Consider the following 25,074-nt stretch of genomic DNA (forward strand, 5'->3'; position numbering starts at 1 on the left):
TTGGGTTCTTTTGTTTGTGTGTGTTAAAGGTTGGTTTTTATTTTATGTGTATGGGTGTGTTGCCTGCCTGCGTGTCTGTGAGCACTAGAAGAGCCCCTCAGGTGCCCTGAAATTAGTCCTGAGCCACTTGTCGGTCCAGGGAGTCAGCTCTGGGTCCTGTGGAAGAGCAGCTCATACTTGCTGAGCCCTCTCTCTGCTTCTGGGTTTTTAAAGATGGGGTTTCTCCATGGCTCTCATTTTGCAGCACAGGTCAGCCTCAGGCTCAAGATCCTCCTGCCTCAATCTGTCAAACGCTACTTTACCAAGCTTAAATGCTACAAGGTTTGTGTTGTGTGCGGGGATCAAACAGGATCTTGTGCAGGGCAGACACAGGCAGAGCCACTGAACTACATCCATAGCCCTTCGTGCTACCTTTTAAAGAATGCCCTCTGTATTTTTCACCTCATTATTTTATGTTTTTTTATGTATACAAGTATTTTGCCTACACATAAGTCTTTGTACCATATGATTATTTGGTGTTCAAGGAGCCCAGAATAGGGTGTCAGATGCCCTGGGGCTGGAGTTACACATGGTTCTGAGCCTTCATGTAAGTGCTGGGGATTGAACCAGGGTCACCTGGAAGAATAGCCAGTGCTTTTAACCATTCCCCTATCCTATGTATTATCCCCAGATTCAGATCAAAATGTAGCACATACAGGCACACATAACTCCTTCTATAAATGTCACTTGTTTGGCAAGCAAAGCAAGTGATGTCCACATTGATGGTCAGATCTTTTGAAACCAGGCTGGCTGAGACCCACCAAGGATATCTTCTCTAGTCCCCAGTATTCCCATCCAGTGCAGCTCCAGGAATCCTGAGTCCCTTCCTACACTGCCCTCCACAGCCCTGTTCCCGAGTCTCACCCTCTGTGGGGGACAACTGGCTAGGCCCTTGCAGCCTGGTGAGGTGCTGTGTTAGGTTACTTTTCTTTTGACAAAGCCAAGGCAGTTTACAAAGAAAGTGTGTGACTGGGCTTGTGGTGGGAGAGCACAGCAACGGAGCAAAAGCCAAGTGGCAGGAAAACCAAGGGCTCACATCCTGATCCCAAAGTAGAAGGCAGAGAGAGACACTGAATTACATGAGGTGTTTTAAAAGAACAAACAACACTTGCTGAACTGAGATGGATAAGACATATTGATAGATGTTACCAAAGAAGAAAATACATAGGGAAATAGTTGGCATTGAGAGCTCACAACTAAGAATTACACAGACAGGTTTGAAAATCATTACTCAAATAGTCAACTTGTCACAAAACTGGAGCAGCTGCTTCTGTACAGCCCAGTTGGAAGGAGCCAGAAAGGCTGACTGACTCCTCCAGCATCCCCTCATGACTCCAGCATCCCCTCATGACTCCCCCAGCATCCCCTCATGACTCCCCCAGCATCCCCTCATGACTCCCCCAGCATCCCCTCATCCCCTCATGACTCCCCCAGCATCCCCTCATGACTCCCCCAGCATCCCCTCATGACTCCCCCAGCATCCCCTCATGACTCCCCAGCATCCCCTCATGACTCCCCCCAGCATCCCCTCATGACTCCTCCAGCATCCCCTCATGACTCCTCCAGCATCCCCTCATGACTCCCCCAGCATCCCCTCATGACTCCAGCATCCCCTCATGACTCCCCAGCATCCCCTCATGACTCCCCCAGCATCCCCTCATGACTCCCCAGCATCCCCTCATGATTCCCCAGCATCCCCTCATGACTCCCCCAGCATCCCTCATGACTCCCCCAGCATCCCCTCATGACTCCCCCAGCATCCCCTCATGACTTCCCCAGCATCCCCTCATGACTTCCCCAGCATCCCCTCATGACTCCTCCAGCATCCCCTCATGACTCCTCCAGCATCCCCTCATGACTCCCCAGCATCCCTCATGACTCCTCCAGCATCCCCTCATGACTCCCCCAGCATCCCCTCATGACTCCCCCAGCATCCCCTCATGACTCCCCCAGCATCCCCTCATGCCTCCACCAGCCTCCCCTCATTACTCCAGCATCCCCTCATGACTCCCCCAGCATCCCCTCATGACTCCCCAGCATCCTCTCATGACTCCTCCAGCATCCCCCATGACTCCCCAGCATCCCCTCATGACTCCCCCAGCATCCCCTCATGACTCCTCCAGCATCCCCTCATGACTCCTCCAGCATCCCCTCATGACTCCTCCAGCATCCCCTCATGACTCCTCCAGCATCCCCTCATGACTCCTCCAGCATCCCCTCATGACTCCCCAGCATCCCCTCATGACTCCCCCAGCATCCCCTCATGACTCCAGCATCCCCTCATGACTCCCCAGCATCCCCTCATGACTCCTCCAGCATCCCCTCATGACTTCCCCAGCATCCCCTCATGACTCCCCCAGCATCCCTCATGACTCCTCCAGCATCCCCTCATGACTCCAGCATCCCCTCATGACTCCTCCAGCATCCCCTCATGACTCCTCCAGCATCCCCTCATGACTCCTCCAGCATCCCCTCATGACTCCTCCAGCATCCCCTCATGACTCCCCCAGCATCCCCTCATGACCCCTCATCACTCCTCCAGCATCCCCTCATGACTCCTCCAGCATCCCCTCATGACTCCCCCAGGATCCCCTCATGACTCCCCTCATGACTCCCCCAGCATCCCCTCATGACTCCCCCAGCATCCCCTCATGACTCCCCCAGCATCCCCTCATGACTCCCCCAGCATCCCCTCATGACTCCTCCAGCATCCCCTCATGACTCCCCCAGCATCCCTCATGACTCCCCCAGCATCCCTCATGACTCCCCAGCATCCCCTCATGACTCCCCCCAGCATCCCCTCATGACTCCTCCAGCATCCCCTCATGACTCCAGCATCCCCTCATGACTCCCCAGCATCCCCTCATGACTCCCCAGCATCCCCCTCATGACTCCTCCAGCATCCCCTCATGACTCCTCCAGCATCCCCTCATGACTCCTCCAGCATCCCCTCATGACTCCCCCAGCATCCCCTCATGACTCCTCCAGCATCCCCTCATGACTCCTCCAGCATCCCCTCATGACTCCCCCAGCATCCCCTCATGACTCCTCCAGCATCCCCTCATGACTCCCCTCATGACTCCACCAGCATCCCCTCATGACTCCCCCCCTCATGACTCCCCCAGCATCCCCTCATGACTCCCCCAGCATCCCCTCATGACTCCTCCAGCATCCCCTCATGACTCCAGCATCCCCTCATGACTCCTCCATCCCCTCATGACTCCAGCATCCCCTCATGACTCCAGCATCCCCTCATGACTCCCCCAGCATCCCCTCATGACTCCCCCAGCATCCCCTCATGACTCCTCCAGCATCCCCTCATGACTCCTCCAGCATCCCCTCATGACTCCTCCAGCATCCCCTCATGACTCCCCCAGCATCCCCTCATGACTCCCCCAGCATCCCCTCATGACTCCCCCAGCATCCCCTCATGACTCCCCCAGCATCCCCTCATGACTCCCCCAGCATCCCCCTCATGACTCCAAGCATCCCTCATGACTCCTCCAGCATCCCCCTCATGACTTCTCCAGCATCCCCTCATGACTCCTCCAGCATCCCCTCATGACTCCTCCAGCATCCCCTCATGACTCCCCCAGCATCCCCTCATGACTCCTCCAGCATCCCTCATGACTCCCCAGCATCCCCTCATGACTCCCCCCCAGCATCCCCTCATGACTCCTCCAGCATCCCCTCATGACTCCCCCAGCATCCCCTCATGACTCCCCCAGCATCCCCTCATGACTCCTCCAGCATCCCCTCATGACTCCAGCCCCCTCATGACATCCCCTCATGACTCCCCCAGCCTCCCTCATGACTCCAGCATCCCCTCCAGCATCCCCTCATGACTCCCCCAGCATTCCCTCATGACTCCAGCATCCCCTCATGACTCCCCAGCATCCCCTCATGACTCCAGCATCCCCTCATGACTCCTCCAGCATCCCCTCATGACTCCAGCATCCCCTCATGACCTCCAGCATCCCCTCATGACTCCTCCAGCATCCCCTCATCACTTCTCCACCAGCATCCCCTCATGACTCCTCCAGCATCCCCTCATGACTCCCCCAGCATCCCCTCATGACTCCCCCAGCATCCCCTCATGACTCCTCCAGCATCCCCTCATGACTCCTCCAGCATCCCCTCATGACTCCTCCAGCATCCCCTCATGACTCCTCCAGCATCCCCTCATGACTCCTCCAGCATCCCCTCATGACTCCTCCAGCATCCCCTCATGACTCCTCCAGCATCCCCTCATGACTCCTCCAGCATCCCCTCATGACTCTCCAGCATTCCCCTCATGACTCCCCAGCATCCCCTCATGACTCCCCCAGCATCCCCTCATGATTCCCCCCCAGCATCCCCTCATGACTCCCCCAGCATCCCCTCATGACTCCTCCAGCATCCCCTCATGACTCCTCCAGCATCCCCTCATCACTCCTCCAGCATCCCCTCATGACTTCCCCAGCATCCCCTCATGACTCCTCCAGCATCCCCTCATGACTCCTCCAGCATCCCCTCATTGCGCCATTGCTGGCCCAGGACACCTGGCTGCAGAGGCACAGTCTGAGAGTGGTGTATATCACCGCGATCAAATCACTGTGATCAAGCAGCCGTAACTCAGGACACTGCCCCTCAAAGCCCTGCATGTCCCCACATCTGAAGGTAAACAGGCCAGAACAAAGCTGCTGAAGACGGAGACGCTTGACTGAGTTTGAGCCGCAGCAGAGCTTCCCTAACTTTAGGCTACAGAAGCTGTGGATCATACTGTGGCAAAACCAGTGTGACAGCAGACAATGGATGATGGACTAGTGGTGTCCCAGGCTCTGCATCTGGTCACATGGTCCCTGTGTGTCTTTCTAAGCACCACATGCCGGAGAGCTTTAGGGACTACAGTGGTTTGAATGAGAATGCCCCTAGGCTCATATTTTTGTCCCTAGTTGATGGAACTGTTCACATTGCAGCATTCTGTTCCTCCAGACTCCAGCAGTCATCCACTAAGCTTACAGCCTTCTAGCACTTCTGCACCTACAACTCCAGAATAATTCTGTTCCTGTGTAAACCAGCTGCAAAGGCCACACTTCTCCCACACAGACTTTCTGTTATATCCCCATGTCACCTTGAGAACACTTGATAAAACAAACAGGCTGGGAGGAGAGGATTCGTGCTGGCCCATGATTTCAGAGGACTTCATTCATCACAGAGGGGAAGACATGGTGGGGTAGCGTAGTCCATAACATGAGCAGAGCATGTGGCAGAGACTGCTCACATCCCAAAGGACTAGGACACAGGGCTAGAAAGGCCCTTGAGAAGCCTCCATGACCTACCTCTCCTTGCTGAGCCCACTCTAAAAGTTACACAACCTCCCAAAATAGTGCTGTCAGCTGTGGACCAAGTACTCAGAATATGCGTGGAAAGAGAGACCGTAATAGTATTTGGTTTAACTATAATAATAAATATCTTGATTTTTTAATGTTATTTTAATCTTTTAACCTTTTTTAAAGGTGGAGAAAATAAAAATCCTTCTGCGAAATGTGGACTTGACTGACATAAAGGTTGGCTCGGTGGAGGAGTTCCAGGGGCAAGAGTACTTGGTCATCGTCATCTCCACTGTAAGCGCTCTATGGCCAGCCGCATGCACATGCCCTTGGAATTGCTGGCTATTTAGTGAGAGAGAGAGATTCAGATGAGTGAAAGAACCTGACCACAGTCTAAGACTGCACTACAGGCTAGAGGTGCTCCTAGACACAGGTGTTTCCAAAAGTGCTGATGATCAAGCAGTGTTTAACAAGACCCAAAGATCCGGAGGGAGCTCCAGTACAAAGGATCTGAGAAGAAATAGCCAGTCATGGAGGAATAAGAAAGACAGGCTCGAGAGGTGGAAGCAGAGGTGGGTGGGTCTCTTTGAGTTTGAAGCCAGCCTGGTCTACATAGTGAGTTCCAGGGCAACCATGGCTACATAGTGAGACCCTGCCTAGGCAGGCAGGCAGGCAGGCTAAAGACGGCTAGGGAGCAGAGTGGAGCGGGTGTCAGAAGACCCTAGTTCAGCGGCCTTCACACCACCACAAAAGGACAGCTGCACTCACACACCACTGCCTATTTATCTTTAAAACATCTCCATTGCTAAGACACGCTAACTGCAGATAGAAAACTCAGGATATTGCTAGGACATGCCAACTGCAGATAGAAAACTCAGGTGCAAGAGAGAAAATTAACACCATCTAAAACTACTACCTGACATAACCTGTTAACCTCTGGGGGTCTCCCTATCTCTAGACTGAATAGTGCTGATATTAGCCCTGTCTCATTTAAAAATAAATAAGGTCATGTAGCTCCTTAACCTTTCTGTTTTCAAGTATCAAGAAAAATACTTAAAATACCATTTTTCTTCCTCTTTGTGTCCCTAGGTGCGGTCAAATGAAGACAGATTTGAAGATGACCGTTATTTTTTGGGTTTCTTGTCCAATTCAAAAAGATTTAATGTTGCAATCACAAGACCCAAAGCTCTGCTGATCGTTCTGGGAAACCCTCATGTGCTTGTCAGGGTGAGCCTGCGGGACACTGGGCTGCTGTTGTCTTGATGAGCGAAGGGGAAGGGGAAGGGAAGGGGAAGGACACACAGGTCTCAGGAAATGACTTCTTAACTCCAGCGTGCACCTGGCACCAGGAGCCTCTGGGCCTCTCTCACGTGTGTCTCTGGTTTTCCTCAGGATCCCTGTTTTGGAGCGCTGCTAGAGTACAGTGTCACCAATGGTGTCTACACAGGGTGTGATCTACCTCCTGAGCTCCAGGCTCTCCAAAAGTGAGCACTCCTATACCTCCTAAAGGTGGGCTCTTTAGGACCCCCCAGCCCTCCCGCCCTCACTGGTTCTCCCCCATGCACCCAAACCCAAAAGTGTCAGGACCAGCCTGGATGCTCTCTCCTCTCTTCCTGACCGACCCCTGAGCTTCAGCGGCCACTGTCCTACCTTGTGTACCTCGACAGGTAAACAAGGCACCCATGTTAAAGCGCCATGGAGGAGAGTGTGGCTCCACGGGTTCACCTCAGGCAAGCTGTGGCTAGATGGCTGCCCCAGGATCTGTGGACACAGTACAGTCTGGCCGGTTGGAGACACAGCAGCCACAGCAGGGAGACATTGAGCCTCACGTATGGACCATTAGGTCCAGCCATGCTTCTGTCTTCTGTGACTCTTGTGGCCTCTGGTCTAAGACTGAATGCTGGTGTAGGTGGGACCGCTGAGTCGTCAGCTGAGCTGCTCCTGCTTCCTTGTACTGACCTTGGTTCATAAGAGTTTGTTTCTGCCAGTGGGCAGTCACTGCCACTACCCTCCCCCAAATAAACACTCCGGTAACTGCAGCCCCTTCCTGCCTCAGAGGGCACCTGTGTCTGTGGTAAAGGTGTCTTTCCTTTGCTCACAGTCTGTGCAGTTGGTTCCACCGTCATCTGCTCTGTCCTGATCCAGATGTGTGCGACCCAGCAGGACAGGCCACCAGCTCCTCCCCCTGAGAAGAGCCCGTGCTGGCTGTGTTGAGGGCCTAGGACTGAGGAGGTCTTGAGGAACCAGGCCCACCTAGAGCATAGCATTTCTAGAGGGGCAGTCACTCAGTCGGCCTGTACTGGAGCCCTGCCTATCTTCCTGGGCTGTCCCTGAACTCAAGTAAATGCCAGCGCAGCCTTCCTAAGTTGTGTGAGATGGGCTCCTTGATGGACCAAACTGGACTTGCAGGCCTGTGCTCAGAGGCACTAAGCAAAGAACTAAAACTTCACCAAGCTCCCTCCCCAGCTTGGGGGGCGAGGCTGGCACAGGTGCTGTGTCTCAGCCATGCTCTACCGTAGGCCCTGCTGCCTACAGCACTACACTTAGGGGCTGGGCCTTTCAGAACCCAGGATGAGCAATGTGGTGAAGACTGTGTCCCTGAGGAGGGCCTTCCCACTCTGCAGACCTGCAGCACCTCTACTCTATAGGGTGGGACCCTTCCACAGGACTGATGGGGCTCATGCTGAGGTCCTGGGTGCATGGAGAGATCCCCTGTGACATCATAGGACCTCCTGCTCAAAAACATGCACCAGTTCTATTATGGTGTTCTCTCTCCACACCCAGGGACTGGACCTAGCTAGATGGAGCCCAGAGATGAGGGAGACGGAGGGATCATCCCCTGAAGGAAATTTCAAGGGCCTCAACCACTTGGGAACCACAGAGGGCAAGGGACTTTCCTTAGGCAGGGGATGGCGTGTCTAGGGTGGGTGGAGGATTTTGGATGAAATTGAGCAGCTTACTTGCTATCCGGCCTCTGGTGGCTGGTTCACCTGTGTTGTCCTTTGCCCCAGTCAAAATTCAGTTGCAGTGTGGCCACTTGCAGGGGTCTTAACTTTGGCTGTGTGAGCTAGTGAGAGCAGGAGCAAGGACGGCTACACAGGTAACTAGCAGGTCCCAGGAAGCCATCGGTGACAGGAGCTAACCTACCAAGTACCCAGCTAAGCTTAGTCATGAACCCATGGGCTTCAGCACCCTTCTGCCCAGAAACATCCATCTATCAGGGCTAACCATACCTGCTCCAGCTTGAGCTAGAGGTGAGACCGGCATAGGGTGCATACATACCTCAGAATCTGTAGAATGGGAGTGGTGGGATCAGAGGCAGAGGCAAGATGGGCTAAGAGAAGCAGCATCCCAGTCAGGAACAAAGGCATAGAAGGCCCTGCTCTAGGGATGACAGTGCTGTCCAGACCGATGTGACCACCTGCAAAACAAGGGCCAGCGGTCCCTGGAGCCAGGTAGGCAGAGACCCTAGAAATGAAAAAAAGTGTGTCTCCTTGCTTATTTTTAAGTTGCCTACATTTTTTTGAGATTTTATTCTTATCTGTTGGGGTGTTTTATGTACAGTGTCAGCAGACAGCAGAAGGTGGTATAGGGTCCTCTGAGTTACAGCTGATCATTAGCTGGTTCCTGTGGAAGAGCATCCAGTGTTCCTAACTACGGAGCTCTCTCTCCAGCCAGCCCCACTTTCTCACTTTTTAAAAATAACTTATTTCATGTGCATTAGCATTTTGCCTGAATGTATGACTCTGGAAGGGTGCGTCAGATCACCTGGAACTGGAGTTACAGTTTTGAACTGCCATGAGGGTACTGGGAATTAAACCTGGGTCCTCTGGAAGAGCAGCTGGTACAGGGACCGATCAGTGAGCCATCTCTCCAGCCCTGTGTACAGTGTCATCCCAAGCATATTGTAAATGTTGCCATTCTAAAGCAAAGCAGAGCAGCGTGTGTCATATGAGAGGAAAATGCACTAAAACTTACACCAACACTGTCCTCTAAAAAGGGCATCCTCCAAAGCTAGGAATGGTGCCTTTTGTCTCTTGAACCTGTATTTTACTCTCCATGGATGGAACCTCAGTGTAAAAGATTATGCTTATAGGCCAGTATGAAAGAAAATGTGGATTTTCTTTACTTTTTTGGAAAATATTTTATGTTCTATACCCAAAATGAAATTTCACATTCATCACCCATGGCCCCAGAAGACATGTAAGTGAGCTCTTGCCACGGAAGCCCAGCAAGTGCTTGATGGGAAGCTTTAGGCTGCTGGTGACACTCCTGACCCTCCCAGGCACCTGGCCTCAGGCTGAAGTGGCTGATCGTAATGGACGGCAGTTCATTAGTGGGAGTCATGGGATGGGGACAGAGCCACTGCTCTTGGCCGGTTGTGGGTCTCTGTAAGTCAACCCTACCACAAACAGAAGGTTCACGGATAAAGGTATAAAGATCAATTCCTTACTCCTGTTAATACTGTGTTCATCTAGCAAAATAATAGTCATGAGTCCTCCCACAGAGCATGTGACCCATCTAGCCAGAGATTCTTGGCCCAACAATGTGGGATCACCTTGTGGAGTGGGACTTAAATCCAATCAGAAATGGCCGGCCACTGCCTCCCGTGATGTTTATGCCATGAGGGATACTAGAGCAGTCGTCATAACCGGCAGGATTCCCAGCTGGGTGAGACTGTCTGAAAGTTAGCCAGTAGGAATGGATGGCGCTTCCAGGTCGGCGCTTGCTTAGTTTCTCCGTGTCCCATGACTCCAGTACGTGGTATATTCAGCAGTAGTCTCACTGTCAAGTCTGGAGGGTAGCCAAGAGCAATGGCAGTAGCCTGTAATATTTTGCAATCTAGGGAAATTCAGTGGCCAACAAATCTTGAGCAAGCAGCCAATTCCTGGTACTAGGCTTTTTATTTACTAGCCTCTGGTGTCTAGAGGGGCATTGTTGCCCCATTATTGGGCAACTGTATTTAAACTTTTATTTTTGACTTTATTTTATGTATATGGGTTTTGTGCCTGCATGTATGTCTGTGTACCACGTGAGTGTAGTGCCTGCAGAAGCCAGAAGGAACCAATCCTCTGGAACTGAAGTTGCAGACTGTTGTTAGCCACCAAAGGTCCTGGGAAAACTCCATGGAACTGCATTCAATTATCAGCACCCATATAGCAGCTTATAATACCTGTAATCCCAGTCCCAGGGAGTCCTGGCCCCCGTGGCCACTGCATGCTGGTGGTACACCCATGCACAATTTTTTAAAAGAATAAGACCCTCCACTCAGAGGAGATGGGTAGAGCCCTTAGGGAGGCATGCACAACTAGTTAACAAAGGAGACAGCATTTGCAGGTGGGGTGCGCAGGACCTGCAGGTCAGAGAAAAACCAACCCGCTGAGAAGCGGTCAGTGCGCAAAAGCTCTAGGAATCAAAGAGCAAAGTATGGGTCTCTGAAGGTGGGACAATGGAGTGTGAACAGCATAGCCCTTCTGAGAAGCCAAGGAGGGTGCAGGAAGTACTCCTCCGGAAGCTTTGGGAAGCCTGGGGTGAGGGCTTGTCATGGGTAAAGGACATCTCAGCCAGGAATCCTAGGGATGGGGAGTGAGTGGCCGTTCACCACCACAGGGGAAGGGCGAGGGTAAAATCTGTGGAAGCAAGAAGGCTCCACAAAGGGTCAGGTCAGACCAGACCTCGGCCACTCCAGGTTTTGCTTTGGTCTGAGATGTTCCCAGATAGCTATTGGATGTTGAAGTTACTATCCACACACAGGAAAGGCAATGGAGGGATACTGAGCCAAGGAATCCTGCAGAAGGCTCGGTCACAGAAGTTTGTGTACAGTAGCTCCTGGATGGAGAGAACGTGGGTGGCCCAAGAGGTCAGGTGACAATCCTAGAAGCCCCCACGAGCTGACACAGCTCCATGAATGCTGACAGTGGGTGAAGTAGTGGAAATGCTGGGTTAACAAGCATATCCGCACTGGCTGGTCCGATCACAGCGTTTAACTGGGCGCCCCTGGGTCCGGGACATGGCTGCAGTGAAGAGGCATCCGGGAGCTTTGGAGAGGACGCCCCACAACATTTATGTGCAGGCACTAGCCTGGGAAAGAGGGTTCAGGCTTCCTTGCCCTTGTCTGCAACACCACACAGGGCAGCCTCTGCGCCTATGTGGAGCCCGGGTCCCATTGAGGAACAAGAAAACTGAGGTGCAGAACTAGAACCCTCTGGCTACCAGACACGATCTGACCCCAGAGCGGGCGATCCGCCTCTTTCCATGCACAGGGCTTGGGGGCCAGGGCTTGGCCAACCCTGATACAAGGGGATGGTCAATATGAACTCGGTTCATTTCATTTAAAAAAAAATTTTTTTTTTCTGCAAAGTCATCGCCAACGCCGCAGCTACGTGGAGGGTGGGAAGGCTGGGGGCGGAGCCACGCCGCGGAGTTGCCGCAGGTAAACAGCCCCCCTCCCAGGCGGGAGCGGGCCGCGCGGCCCAGGCAGGAGAGCCGCCGCCGCCCCCGGGAGGGACGCAGGGCGCGGGCCAGCTACAGCGCACGGCGGGGGCGGCGGCGGCCCGGCGCCCTGGCAGCTCGACCCCTCTCGCGGGGCGGCAGACCCCCGAGCCCCGCCGCATCCCCGCTGACATCCCTCTTCCAGCGCCCTGCGCCCCGCGCCCCGTGACCTCGGTCTCCGTCGCCCCCCGCCGCCCTCTCTGGCGCGCGGCCCCGCCCGCGCCCCCCGCCCGTACCCCGCCGGGCCGCGCCCCCGCCCCCCATGCACCACCTCCTGGAGCAGTCGGCGGACATGGCGACCGCGCTGCTGGCGGGCGAGAAGCTGAGGGAGCTGATCCTGCCTGGCTCGCAGGACGACAAGGCGGGTGCGCTGGCCGCGCTGCTGCTGCAGCTCAAGCTGGAACTGCCGTTCGACCGCGTGGTCACCATCGGCACCGTGCTGGTACCCATCCTGCTGGTCACCCTGGTCTTCACCAAGAACTTCGCAGGTGAGGCAGGGCGCGCTTCGGCAGGTGTTGAGCGCCCAGCGCTGCGAGCGCGCCAGGCAGCCAGTTCAGCTGGACCGCACCCACCTGGCCAAGCGTTGAGGCACTGCCCGCGGGTCTCATCACAGACCTTGGGCACCACCTCAGTCTGGCATGAGGGGTTGAGACAGGGCCGCCTGGGAGCCCTCCTCTGTTTTATTGTTGTTTGGCCTTCCATTCCTTCAGCTTCAAGCCGGGAGGAGAGTAGGCCTGACCTACACTTGCTAACCCTCTGTATGAATGGGATGTAGGGTCTGTGTTGTAGAATGTCACAGGGGGAGGGGGCAGAGGGTGCGGGAGGGGGGGGCTAAGGCTTGATGAGGTCCAGATGAGAACTGGAGAAGGATGGGTGTTGAGGGCATTGCTCAGGGATCGTGAAATACCCCATGATAACAGCATGGGATTCTTGGGGCTGATGGTGTAGGAAAGTGAGGGTACTCCTGAGGAACTCTGAAGCACCCCTTTCAAAAGGTCTTCTACAGAGGAAGCCCAGACAGGAGCTGGTCCTGCCGGACATCAAGCAATGTTGGCCCAAGAAGCCAACCTTGACGGGCAAAGGCAGTGTAGGTAGAAGGTAGGGCAGGTCAGGGAAGAGGGAATAGGCTGGGAAGCTCAAGTGTTAGGTCAGTAGAACTGGGCCTGCTACCTGAGGGAGCATGTGGGTACACCTGTGGTCGTTCTCAGGCGAGTACACATGAATAGTGGGCTCTGCCTAAGGTGATGTGAGCTGACTTCTGGAGACACACAAAGATGGGAAATGGCATCCCCCACTTGGAGCTGAACTGAGGCAAGGACTCGGGCCCGGGGATCCATAGCCACAAGTCTAATTCGTGGCCAGTTTCATAGCAGGAGAAAGACTGTGAGGACTCCAGAGTTCCTCTGGAGGTGCAGGTCGCTCTGCCCTCTGCAGCTACTGGGCAACAAGAGCAGGTATTTTGATGCCCTCTTCTTCACCACCACCCACAGGTGCCTCACCTTACAGGAGACTCCAGGACCTAGAGATGTCAACCTGAGGGCAGGCACCCTTCAGACTGCTTAATACCACGACAAAGCTGGAGGACGTTCTCCTGGTCTCCATCCTTGGACACCAAAGGCCCTGACACTCAGTCACACCCAGGTGTGTGCATATAGAGGCCTTTGGCCATGCTGATCACAGTACCAGCAATGGGTGACTGCCTTACAAGACACGTACCCTACAGGTCCAGGAGCCAGGAGTCCAAAATGTAGGTTTAGGGAGGGCTGAGTTCTCTCAAAGGCCGTTTCAGTCTGAGGAGTGGTAGCTAGCCGCAGGCCTTCCCTGATATTCCTTGGCCTATGGCTACACCACCCAAGCTCTGTGTCTGTCCTCTGTTGGGGATTTCTCCACGCCTGTGTCCCTCCCTAGAGTCACAAGTATATCGTAAGGTTGGGATTGTTCTACTCTACTCTACTCTCAGTTCATTTACATCTACAAAGACTGCTTCTGTCAGTCCACAAGTACACGGCTAGGACAACAGCAGACATTAAGGAGAACACAGCTCTCTCTATGACAGACACAGTAAGGCAGCCTCAGTTGTGGGTATACACGTGGACTGGGCCATCTTCGATGATCCCTTGATCATCTCAGACACTGCCAACCCAGCTTGTCACCTGTGAGACCTCCAAACACCCAGCATCCACCTGGGCCTGGAACCACCAAGACATCCCCCCAAGTTAGCCCTGATCCTGGACCCGCTGCTTCAAACCCCCTGTGCTTTCCCACAGAACTTCAGGTGCCCTCCTAAGACCCACATGTCCTCCTACCCATGCTGAGTTAGGCCTACCTCAAGTGTGAGGAGGGGTCCTAGGGCCTACACAGCACAGACAAGGCCCTATGCTTGACCACTAAGCCTGCTCGGGAGAGAGAGAAAGGGAACAGTCAGCTTTACTCCTTCTCCCAAGGCCCCATCATTTCTTGGGGACCACTTGGTGAAAGTATAGAAGGAAGGAAGGACAGAGATATCTCGGACCCTGTGCCAGGGCTCTCAGTTGGTGACTGCCTGCCTGAAAGATTTTGGTCTTCTGGCCTTCAGATGTGTGAGGTACATGTCTGCTGTTTTAAGCCAAACACCCCACTTCTGGTACTGTGACCATTGTGACCAACGCCCCCCCCCCCTTTTCTGCATACACCTGGGTCCTGCCTATAGGGGCATTGAATCCTGAATGTCAGAGGAGGGTGCTGTGTGGATACCCTCGAAGAAGGAGCCTGCCCTTCTATCGTGGGTTATGCTACATTCCCCCACCCCTGAGCCCTGGTGATCTCCACCCAGCAGATCTAAAGGTAGAGTTCAAGTTTTAGGGGTGGCCCAAGAAAACCTCAGATGACTCCTTTCCAGAGACCGGCTGTTGATGGAGCCAGGGCTGCCGTGAAATAACTCTCCTGCCACTCAGGCAGGAGTGGGGAGTCAGGACACAAAGGCCAGAAGTAGGGGAAGGGGAAAGAGGCAAAGAGCCTCCAGATCTCTCAGACCCAGACTGGGAGGCCAGCAACGACTTTTCCTAAAATAGTCAAATGATCAGGTCCCATGTACGTGGGGATATTTCTGGATATCACCTGGGTGTGAGCGTCCAGCTCACAGAAGTTGGGTGTTACCCAGTGTGTGTCCCCTCTCAGTACTCTTTCCTTAAGGAAGGAAAACCGAAGTGCTCTATACTGAGGAGCATAGGTGGGTCCTGCCCCCAGCTGCTGTCCCTTCCCACCCAGCAGGACAGATCTGTAGGGTGGGTCTGTGAGAAGTGAAGGCAGTCAGATACCAGCCCATCTCCTTTTTTTCTGTGGTCCCTGAAAGTCAACCCTTTGTCCCAGGCATGGGTCCCCATCCCTTCGAGGCCTGCAGCACTCTGAAGCATCCACCCATACCACTGCAGGAAGTATCGGGATGGAGTGCTCCCCCCACACACATACACACATGAGACAGGCAGCTCGTAAGAAGCCAGGGCCACCTGTTATCTGCCCACACTGCTGGAACAGACTAGCACAAACTCTGGCTTTAAACAATGTTCAGGACTAGGGTGTGGCTTGGCGGCAGCATGCTTGCTTAGCATTCTAGAGGTCCTAGATTGATCCCCACCACCTTTCACAGGCTGAAAAGCAAGCAAACAAAGCTGGTGCAATAGCTGGACAAACAAAGATGCTTGCCCCCAAGCCTGACTACGAGATGGGCAAGCTATAGGCAGAACTGGTCCAGAGGGAGCTTCCAGTGGCACGTCTGTGTGTACCTTCAGGACCGACCTACAGCATGACATTTGTCTCAGGCCTTCTCTATCCATCACTACCTTCCTTCGAAAGGGACCCTTGTGTTCCCTTGTCCCACCCAGATAATCCAGAATCGTCTCCCACAAAGTCCTCAATCCCAGCTGCAGTCACTTTTATGACACAAACAACAGTCACAAGGTCCAGAAGTCAGGATGTGGAGCTGTCATTCCATCATGAAGGAGTTGGGGAAGAGTTTGGTCCTGACCTGGGGCGAGGAGAGCTGAGAGTGGAGCTGGCTGTGAGCTAGCCAGAGGCTATAGGCTTGAGCTGGACTGTGTGCAGGCTGGACCCATGGGGTGGATTAGAGATGTGTCTAGGGCTCAAGTTCAGCTCCAGCCCTGGGCAGAAGTTGAAGTAAAAACCCTTCGGGTCTGTGCTTTTACTGTTCAGACCTGCTCTGGCTGGAGGCTGCAGCAGTGTCCTGTGGCTACTGCCATCGACTTCCCTGCTGCCACTGTGACAGCAGTCTCGGCTTAGTAAATTCCTTGGCTAGAGCTCTCTGTGCGCTCTCATGAGCAGTCAGGTGCCCAGCAGCGCAGGTCTAAACTGTCCTGTCCTGTGGGGAAAACACCTTCCAACAGCACTCTGCAGAGCTAGCCCCGTGTGCACTGAGATGGGCCAGCTTTCAGGTCCCCTCCTCAAGTACCTGTACTCACCTAGACAAGAACTCGTCACCCTTGGGAAATCCCAAGAGAGGGGCCTCAGACAGAAGAGCTCCAGGCAGACACTGTGTCTGGGCAAGGCATCCAGGGTCCGGGTACCTGCCATCCTGCCCAGTTTAGGCTCAGCACTAGTCTACAGCATCAGCACCCTATGGTAGCCACCCGCGCTTGAACACCTGCCCCTCTCTAGGTCCTTTGGTATCTGCCATGTCATCAGAAGCACCACGTGACCAAGGAGGAGGTCGGCCCCACTGAAGGTGCCCATGGGAATATGGGGATTCTCTCCTCTTACTTACCTAGCTTTTCAGCTTGGCTGGGCAGGTAGGGATGGGCTTGATTCAGGGTGGGAATCAAATTTCCTGAGAGAAGACCACTTACCCTTCTGTGACTTTAGGGATCAGCTGTAAGGACAAAAAATAATAATAATAAAATAAAATAAAATTCAATTTTTTTTCCAACCAAGAGAGCCAATTCCTTTGCTTCCCCTGTTTGCTCTTCTCAGAGCCCAGCCTATGCTGCCCTGGACACCCATCCTCCAGGACCTCATGTTAAAGGGATCCTGACTACCCCTAGCTTCCACTTCCACCCCTGGGCATGGCCAGGTGCCCAGCTCTCATGTGGACGTGGCCCCAACTTCAGGAAGTCCCAATACCTGACCATCTAAGCAAGGCTCACTCTTAACTCTTTCTAGCCCACCCACACCTCCACTGGAACCTTCCCAGGACCATATGAGGGAGACCAGTAGCCACATAGCCACTGGTCTTGGGGTTCCCCTTGACTGGGTTATGTTCTGGTAGTCCTTGAAGCCTGTCTTAGTTAGGGTTTTACTGCTGTGAACAGACACCACGACCAAGGCAACTCTTATAAATGACAACATTTCATTGGGGCTGGCTTACAGGTTCAGAGGTTCAGTCCATTATCATCAAGGCAGGAGCATGGCAGCATCCAGGCAGGCATGGTGCAGGAGGAGCTGAGTTCTACATCTTCACCTGAAGGAAGCCAGGAACAGACTGAGCATCCTAGGAGGAGCTAGGAGGAGGGTCTCCCAATCAACCCCCACAGTGACACACTTCCTCCAACAAGGCCCCACCTTCTAATAGTGCCACTCCCTGGCCAAGCACATACAAACCCTCACAAGGCCTAAGGGTCTTTGACTCTGTGATGAGAGGGTCTGTGGGAAGATACCCCAAATGGTGACCAAGGTCCTCAGCTAAGTTAGAATGGGGCCAGAACCCCCTACATGCTGGTACTACAAGAACATATAGACAATGAGGTCTCTGTCCCCTGCCTCTTGGGCCCCTGAAGACATCAACTGTGATTAATGTCTGTGTTGGTTACTTTTCTTGTTGCTGTAGTAGAAACAACCTAACAGAGGAAGGATTTGGTCTGGTTTACCCTTTCAGGGAATACCACATGGAGAGAAGACACCCGGTTAGGGTGGCTCCGCCCATGGCGAGAGCTCCTGGTGTGGTTCATTCACACCAGGGTGTACGTAGACCCTCCCTAGTTTCATGCTTTCAGCCAGAACTCACCTCCCAAAGATTCCACAACCTACCAAAACAGTGCCACCCGCTGGGGCCCAAATGTTCAAACACATGAGCCCATAGGGGACATTTTGTTTTCAAATCCTCACATTCGTCTTCCAGCTAGCCTGGGTTGCTGTCATCTCCCTGTCCAGAGTAGCCAATTAGACCCAGTTACTTCCTGATCTTAAGACTGTGGTGAAGGGCTTGAAGGCTTTAAGCTGGAGCCAGTCTTGAATGTGAGCGGCGAGATGGCTAAGGCCGAGTTGACTTGGATTAATGCCATGGGAAACTGTGGTCTGGCACCTAGGGCTCATGACCCAGTCTGGTGGACTTTGAGCCTCCAAGTTTTCTGGAAATGAACTGAAAGCATAAGATTGCAAAACAAGGCTGTGCACAGCCCAGTGCAAGCATGTGTGACATCCTCAGCTTCCGGGTGGGTGTCCACATATGCCAAGTGCAGACAGGTCCTCTGCTCATTTTCAGTGGTGGATGTGGCCAGCCAGTGAGCGTTCCCTCACACCAGCATCCAGGGTCCCCACATTTCCCTTCCTCTGGAACAGGGGGACCTGAGAGATCCCTTACACTTGTCACAGGCAGGTTTTTCTTAGAGTCTAGGCCTCTGTGACTGCCTCTGGCCAGATAGGAGCCTCTAGGCCAACAGTCCTGGTGGTGTAAAGTCAGTGGCAGAGACTGGTCTTTATTTGGTCCATATGGGATGCTAAAAGAGGAACCCTGGCTGCCCCATGGTCTGTCTTGATCCTCTCTAGACCTTGGTGTGTCCTGTACATACAGTCTTTATGGCTTTTCTAGACCGAGATAAATAGTACAGGTCAGTTCCTCAGGTCTTACATTCGGGTCTTAACCCCTGGCTAACCAACCACTTTGTAAGTGGTACTCAGGATCAGAACCCTAAACACAACACTGTAGTCAGGACATGGTGAGGGAAATTAGCCTGAGAGGAGTGGGGGTCCGTTTGAGGAACAGCAGTCCTTGCATAAGGCAGGCAGCTCTATGGGGAGGGGGGGTTTTAGAGTCCATGGACATGAGAGCCCAGCCACCTGCATAGGGAGGGTGGCTGAGCAGAGCCGGGATCAGGTCCACCCCATGCCCTTCATTCATCCCGAGACCTGGTCTTCATCAGGCTAGTCCCACCTCTTGCCCTAGCCCGTGTCTCCTCTCTACCCTCAGAGGAACCAATTTACTGTTATACTCCGCACAACTTCACCCGTGACCAGGCGCTGTACGCCCGTGGCTACTGCTGGACAGAGCTGCGGGATGCCCTGCCCGGCGTGGATGCCAGCCTGTGGCCATCGCTGTTTGAGCACAAGTTCCTGCCCTACGCACTGCTGGCCTTTGCCGCCATCATGTATGTGCCCGCACTGGGCTGGGAGTTCCTGGCCTCCACGCGCCTCACCTCCGAGCTCAACTTCCTGCTTCAGGAGATCGACAACTGCTACCACCGAGCCGCCGAAGGTCGCGCCCCCAAGATTGAGAAGCAGATCCAGTCCAAGGGGCCAGGCATCACGGAGCGCGAGAAGAGGGAAATCATTGAGAACGCTGAGAAGGAGAAGAGCCCTGAGCAGAATTTGTTTGAGAAGTACCTGGAGCGCCGGGGCCGCAGCAACTTCTTGGCCAAGCTGTACTTGGCGCGGCACGTACTGATCCTGCTACTCAGTGTGGTGCCCATCTCTTACCTATGCACATACTACGCCACCCAGAAGCAGAACGAGTTCACCTGCGCCCTGGGCGCCTCGCCTGACGGGCCGGTGGGTAGCGCCGGGCCCACGGTGCGCGTCAGCTGTAAGCTGCCCTCCGTGCAGCTGCAGCGGATCATTGCGGGCGTGGACATCGTATTGCTCTGTTTCATGAACCTCATCATCCTGGTCAACCTCATCCACCTCTTCATCTTCCGCAAGAGCAACTTCATTTTTGACAAGCTGCACAAGGTGGGTATCAAGACGCGCCGGCAGTGGCGCCGCTCGCAGTTCTGCGACATCAACATCCTGGCCATGTTCTGTAACGAGAACCGTGACCACATCAAGTCGCTTAACCGGCTGGACTTCATCACCAACGAGAGCGACCTCATGTACGACAACGTGGTGCGGCAGCTTCTGGCTGCCTTGGCTCAGTCTAACCACGACACCACGCCCACGGTTCGGGACTCAGGCATCCAGACCGTGGACCCCAGCATCAATCCCGCAGAGCCTGAGGGCTCTGCTGAGCCACCCGTGGTCAAGCGGCCCCGTAAGAAAATGAAGTGGATCCCCACCAGCAACCCGCTGCCACAGCCCTTCAAGGAGCAGCTGGCCATTATGCGCGTGGAAAACAGCAAGACCGAGAAGCCCAAACCTGTGCGCAGGAAGACAGCCACGGATACACTTATTGCCCCGCTGCTGGACGCTGGTGCCCGGGCTGCCCACCACTACAAGGGGAGTGGAGGTGATACAGGGCCCTCCTCTGCCCCGCCGGCTGCCTCTGAGAAAAAGCATACCCGGCACTTCTCCTTGGATGTGCACCCCTATATCCTAGGCAGCAAGAAGGCCAAGACTGAGGCAGTACCCCCTGCCCTACCAGCCTCCCGGAGCCAGGAAGGTGGCTTCCTGTCCCAGACAGAGGAATGTGGGCTGGGCTTGGCTGCAGCACCCACCAAAGGTAAGGACCCTGGCAGGTGGGGGATGGAGCAGGAAACCCCCGCAGTCCCCCGTGTCTAGGACACAAAGAGGGAAAGCGTCAGAGAACAGTGTAGAAGAGGTGGTGACCAGGCTAGCTAGCTTGGTCACAGCAGAACTAACACAAGGGTTGCTCCTAAAGTGAGGGACTAATAGGAGTCTGGACACTCCCATAAGGCGGAGGAGGAGGAGGAAGGCAGCACCACAGCCACCAGGGAACACCTCCTGCGGTCAATGAGGGCTTCAGGCAGATGTGAGCCGCTGGGGGTGAAATTGGGCAATTCGGCACATAGCATTGCTATTCCTGGGTCATTAGACTTAGCCAGGCAGATTGCTAAAGGCAAGGGTGCCTGCCTTCCACGGAAGTTTGGGGCCCAGTAGGTGCCCGTGGGCAGCACCGGGAGGGCGGCCGCAGTGAGTGAGCTGGATTGTGAAATGCCTGTGTTCCTGCCTGTTTTCAGATGCTCCGCTCCCCGAGAAGGAAATCCCATACCCCACAGAGTCCGCCCTGCCGGGCCTTCCATCTGGGGGCCCATTCCATGTCTGCTCACCCCCCACGGCCTCTGCTGCTGCTTCCCTGTCACCGAGCAGCCTGGGCAAGCCTGACCCCCTCACCATCCTGAGCCGAAACGCCACTCACCCCCTGCTCCACATCAGCACGTTGTACGAGGCCCGGGAAGAGGAGGAAGGAGGTCCCTGTGCACCCTCAGACATGGGCGACCTCCTCAGCATACCCCCACCCCAGCAGATCCTCATCGCCACCTTCGAGGAGCCGAGAACAGTTGTGAGTACTGTGGAGTTTTGAGGGGCAGGGCCTCCCAGGCCACCAAAACTTCTCTGCGTGAGCCAGGGATGGCCCAGCTGAGCCTAGGCATAAGTAGATCCGAACTCTGCTCACCCAGTACCGCCCACAACCCCCAGCCTCCTGTCTGCATGCCACGGGGCCCAGCCCTCCTTCTACCTGGCTCACCATGGCATCCACAAGTGCAGGCTGGGGCTCGAGCACAAGGTGGGAGAGGGTGCCTACCCCAGCATCAGGCACCCCCCCAGCGTGCTGGGCCACAAGATGAAGAGTTTATTTTTTTAGTGGGTTTCGTTGTGGGCTGACACAACTCAGCACACCCAGTTGGGCCCAGCCTAGGGTAAGTGAGGACGGTGCTGGGGAAGGTGGTACTGGCCTCAGGACAGACCCCAGGGGTCACTCACTTAAGGGCCTGGCCCCTACAGAGGGACCTGATACCTTCAGGTGGGGGGGGACCGAGGGCTGCCCCGGGTCCAAATCAACATGCACTTTCTCCACGTAGCCTGACACACACTTTATTTTTACTACGACTACTGTAACTGACGAGACTATTTATCATCAGGAGAATTAGGGTGCATTTAAAGCAGAGGACGATGTGTGTGAGTGGCCTAAGCAGACATGGGTGTAAAAGTGCCAAGTAAGCAGGTGCGGGTACAAGCACCTGCCCGAGTGACTGAGTTTGCCAGAGATGCACAGTGCCCGTGCACGAGTAAACAAGCGAGCAGGGGACAAGCGTGCTGTGAGTGAGCCTGAGTATGTGCGAGTGTGCGAGCGAGTGAGCAGCACCCACGTGAGCAGTGGGTGAGAGCAGGCGTAGGCGCCAGGGTACAAAAACGAGGGAAGGAATACAACGCAATAACCACATCCCCTTCCCGGGTCCCCAGCTGCTGGCTGGACCGCTTCCCATGGGAGTCCAGGCCCCACTGGCCCCACCCCTATTACCTCAGCCACGCGCCACGTGACCGAAGTATTAACAAGGTAGCACTGAGCATATCAATAAATACTATTCTGATAACTCCCTGTGCCTTGAGGCCCTGCCTCCTCCTGCTGGCCATTCATGCCCAGCCTGCAATGCCCATCAACGCCCGGGCATCTCTTGAGGGCACTGGGAAGCAGCGGGCAGAGCTAGGCAGTCCAAGATGCGAGAGCATCAGGCCTCCACTGAAAAGTGTGAGGAGGGAGACCATGGGGTGCTGGGTTGGGGGCTGTGGGAGGACGGAGTATCCAGAGAGCTCCCGGGAGTTGGGGACATGGTCTTTTAGTTACTGTTCTGTTGCTGCAAAGAGACACCCGGCAAAGAAGAAAACATTTAGTTGAAGGATTGGCTACAGTTTCAGAGGGTGAGTCCGTGAACAGCATGTCAGGGAGTACAGCAGCAGGAAGGCAGGCAGACATGGCAGGCCTGGCACAGGATGAGAGCTACATCTTGCTCTGTAGGCAGGAAGCAGAGAGACTAGGTCTGGCATGGGCTTTTGGTACCTCAAAGCCCACCCTAGTGACACACTTTTCCAACAAGGCCACATCTCCTAGTCCTTCTTCAACCGTCCACCAACTGTGGTGGTTTAGTGGAAACCGAACATTCAAACTCATGGGGTGTGGGGGCCGTTCTTCTTCAAACCGCCACATAAACAGCACGGCCCGGGGCTCCATTAGGTTTGTTACCGGGGACCACAGAGCTGGCGGGATCCAGGAAGGGTTCTTGGCTGGCTGAGGTCAGGATGTACTTATGTTCCTCAGAAGGTCCTCAGCAGGGTTTTGCCCTCAGGTCCAGGGCTCAGTGAGACAAAAACAGGCCCTGTGGGGCTACGTGTCCTGCAAGCCGGGACAAGAGAAGCTGTGGGTCTGGATAAGAGACAGGTGGCTGAGGAAGCTAGGCCAGGAATTTAAAGACATTCAGGGGCCTAGGCTGCATATCAAAACGCAGGGGCTCAGCTGAGATCAGAGCAGCCACCTCTGCCTGGCTTGTGCCTCCTCAAAGCTCCTTAACCAGCTACGGGACAACCCTGAGGTGGTTAGGACAAAATACTCCCGTGTCCTCTGCGGAGGCAGCTGCCACTGCGGTCAAAGCCTTAAGCACACTGCACGTGCTGACCAGACAGAGACTACGTTCTGGTTTTATTATCCGTTTAAAATGCCGATATTATCCATTCGCTTATGCTCAGAGCAGATCCCAAGACCCCTGCCATTGGTTAGGTGTGGGGGGGGTGCTGGGTGCAAGTCTCAGGGAGCTTATGCTAGGCAGGGGTTCCTTCACAGCATCACACCTCCAGCTCAGATTCCTGCCATAGGAAAGGCATTTATTATTCACACGGGGCCTCACTGGGGAGCACCAGAGTGAGGCACCGGCAGAGGGGGTAACGGGGGAAACAAAGCTATGGGCTTCCACGGGAAGGAGCGAGTCAGGCAGGTGAGAGGCAGAGAATCATCCGTATCGGTGCTGGACTTGCATCTGTGCCCTGGTTTCTGCCTCAGAGTGACTAGGGCAGGTAGAAGGGGAAGTGATGGACACTGGACACCTGCCAGCTCTATGGAGCAGCCTGCCTTAGAAGGACACCTGCCCAGAGCCAGCAGAGCTCCAGGTCAGAGGATCAGAAGGCAGCAAATAGCGAGTTAGGACAACACCACAGCATTCAATCCTAGCACATGGGATGCAGAGACAGGCAAATATCCAAGTTAGACACCAGCCTCATCTACATAACTGTTCCAGACCAGCCAGGGCTACACAGTAAGACTGTCCCAGAGTCAAACCAAAGCCCCGAGTAATGCAATAGAGAAAAGGCATGTTGTCCCCAGAAGGCACGCCCTACACTGATGCTGGACACTGCCCTTGTCATTCCACGCCGCATTCAACGTTTCCACACATTCTAGAAAGGGACTTCTGAGACCCAAAGGGACCCTGGGAGAAAAGCTGGCTGTGCTCGCTTCCCTGGAGAAGACAATCCCTGGTCCGATGGCCTACACCCACAAATTGGCCCCTACGTGATGATGAGCAGACACAGCAGCTAAAGTAACCCAAAACCCTCAGGGTGCTGGCCTCTTTCCTGCTCCCTGGCTCTCCCCGCTCACATATCCATCTGCTTCCTACACGTGGTCCATAATCTGCCCTTGCATGCATCGTGCCCACTTCCCACAGTTTGAGCTCAGCCCGAACACCCTGGGGCTTGGCTCAGAGGGGGAAGACACCCAGACCCTAGGGAGCCACTGGTCTGCATGGTACCAAGGCCAGCTGCTATACTTTTTTCCATAGGTCCTGTTTCCCAAGTGCCACTGACCATAGACTATCCAGACAGTGGCTGCGTGCGTGCGAGCATGCGTGCGCTGCCCCAGAACTTATACAGAGCTGAAGTAGACATGGCTGGCACACTGGATCCAGGGGGCTGGCTCTTTGGGAGATCTGAAGCCAATAAAGCAGCCACTTCTCGCCTCTGTTCTTGGATAAAGTCTAGAGGGACCTCTCAGCAGAGTCCTGCGTGGGAGAGACTGGGGTCTTGAGTCAGCACCACTGCATTGCCGTGTGGCGTTGACCTGCAAGGGGCTACTTCTGGGGAAGGGGCTCAAGTCGGTGTCCTGAAGAAGCGGGCAGCACAGTGGGCACTGGGCACACTGTCCCCTTACTCCTCGGAAGTGTCCTCTGGCTCCATGTTCCCATTCTATTCACCTTCCCGGAAGTAGATGGCCAGGGGCCTGAAGAAACATAGTTCCATCCCTGGGGTCAGACAAGGCTGAGCCCCTTGCTAACTTGGGGCTCTCTTTCTGGGTTCTACCCCAGCTCTA

General features: G+C 54.6%; 2 protein-coding genes across 3 annotated transcripts in view; both read left to right on the plus strand.

Annotated features, from left to right (window-relative positions):
* The window catches only part of Mov10l1 (Mov10 like RISC complex RNA helicase 1), a 65,400-nt gene extending 58,561 nt beyond the window's left edge, over positions 1–6,839 (plus strand). Inside the window, exons 24-26 of the mRNA XM_032919328.1 lie at positions 5,538–5,645; positions 6,441–6,578; positions 6,744–6,839. Of these exons, the coding sequence (XP_032775219.1) occupies positions 5,538–5,645; positions 6,441–6,578; positions 6,744–6,839 (342 nt within the window). The remainder of the gene's footprint in view (positions 1–5,537; positions 5,646–6,440; positions 6,579–6,743) is intronic.
* A 5,248-nt stretch (positions 6,840–12,087) lies between these two features.
* On the plus strand, positions 12,088–24,745 carry Panx2 (pannexin 2). Of its 2 annotated transcripts, XM_032919347.1 has the most exons (5): positions 12,088–12,331; positions 19,018–20,481; positions 20,960–21,282; positions 24,169–24,307; positions 24,548–24,745. In XM_032919347.1, exons 1-4 carry the CDS (start codon positions 12,106–12,108, stop codon positions 24,304–24,306), a joined length of 2,151 nt encoding a protein of 716 aa, XP_032775238.1. In that variant the 5' UTR covers positions 12,088–12,105; the 3' UTR covers position 24,307; positions 24,548–24,745. The 2 variants fall into 2 exon arrangements, with proteins under 2 accessions (XP_032775238.1, XP_032775242.1); XM_032919351.1 differs by lacking the exon at positions 24,169–24,307.
* The last annotated feature ends 329 nt before the right edge of the window (positions 24,746–25,074 follow it).

This window comes from Rattus rattus, chromosome 1, assembly GCF_011064425.1.
Source record: "Rattus rattus isolate New Zealand chromosome 1, Rrattus_CSIRO_v1, whole genome shotgun sequence".
NCBI classification, from domain to species: Eukaryota; Metazoa; Chordata; class Mammalia; order Rodentia; family Muridae; genus Rattus; species Rattus rattus.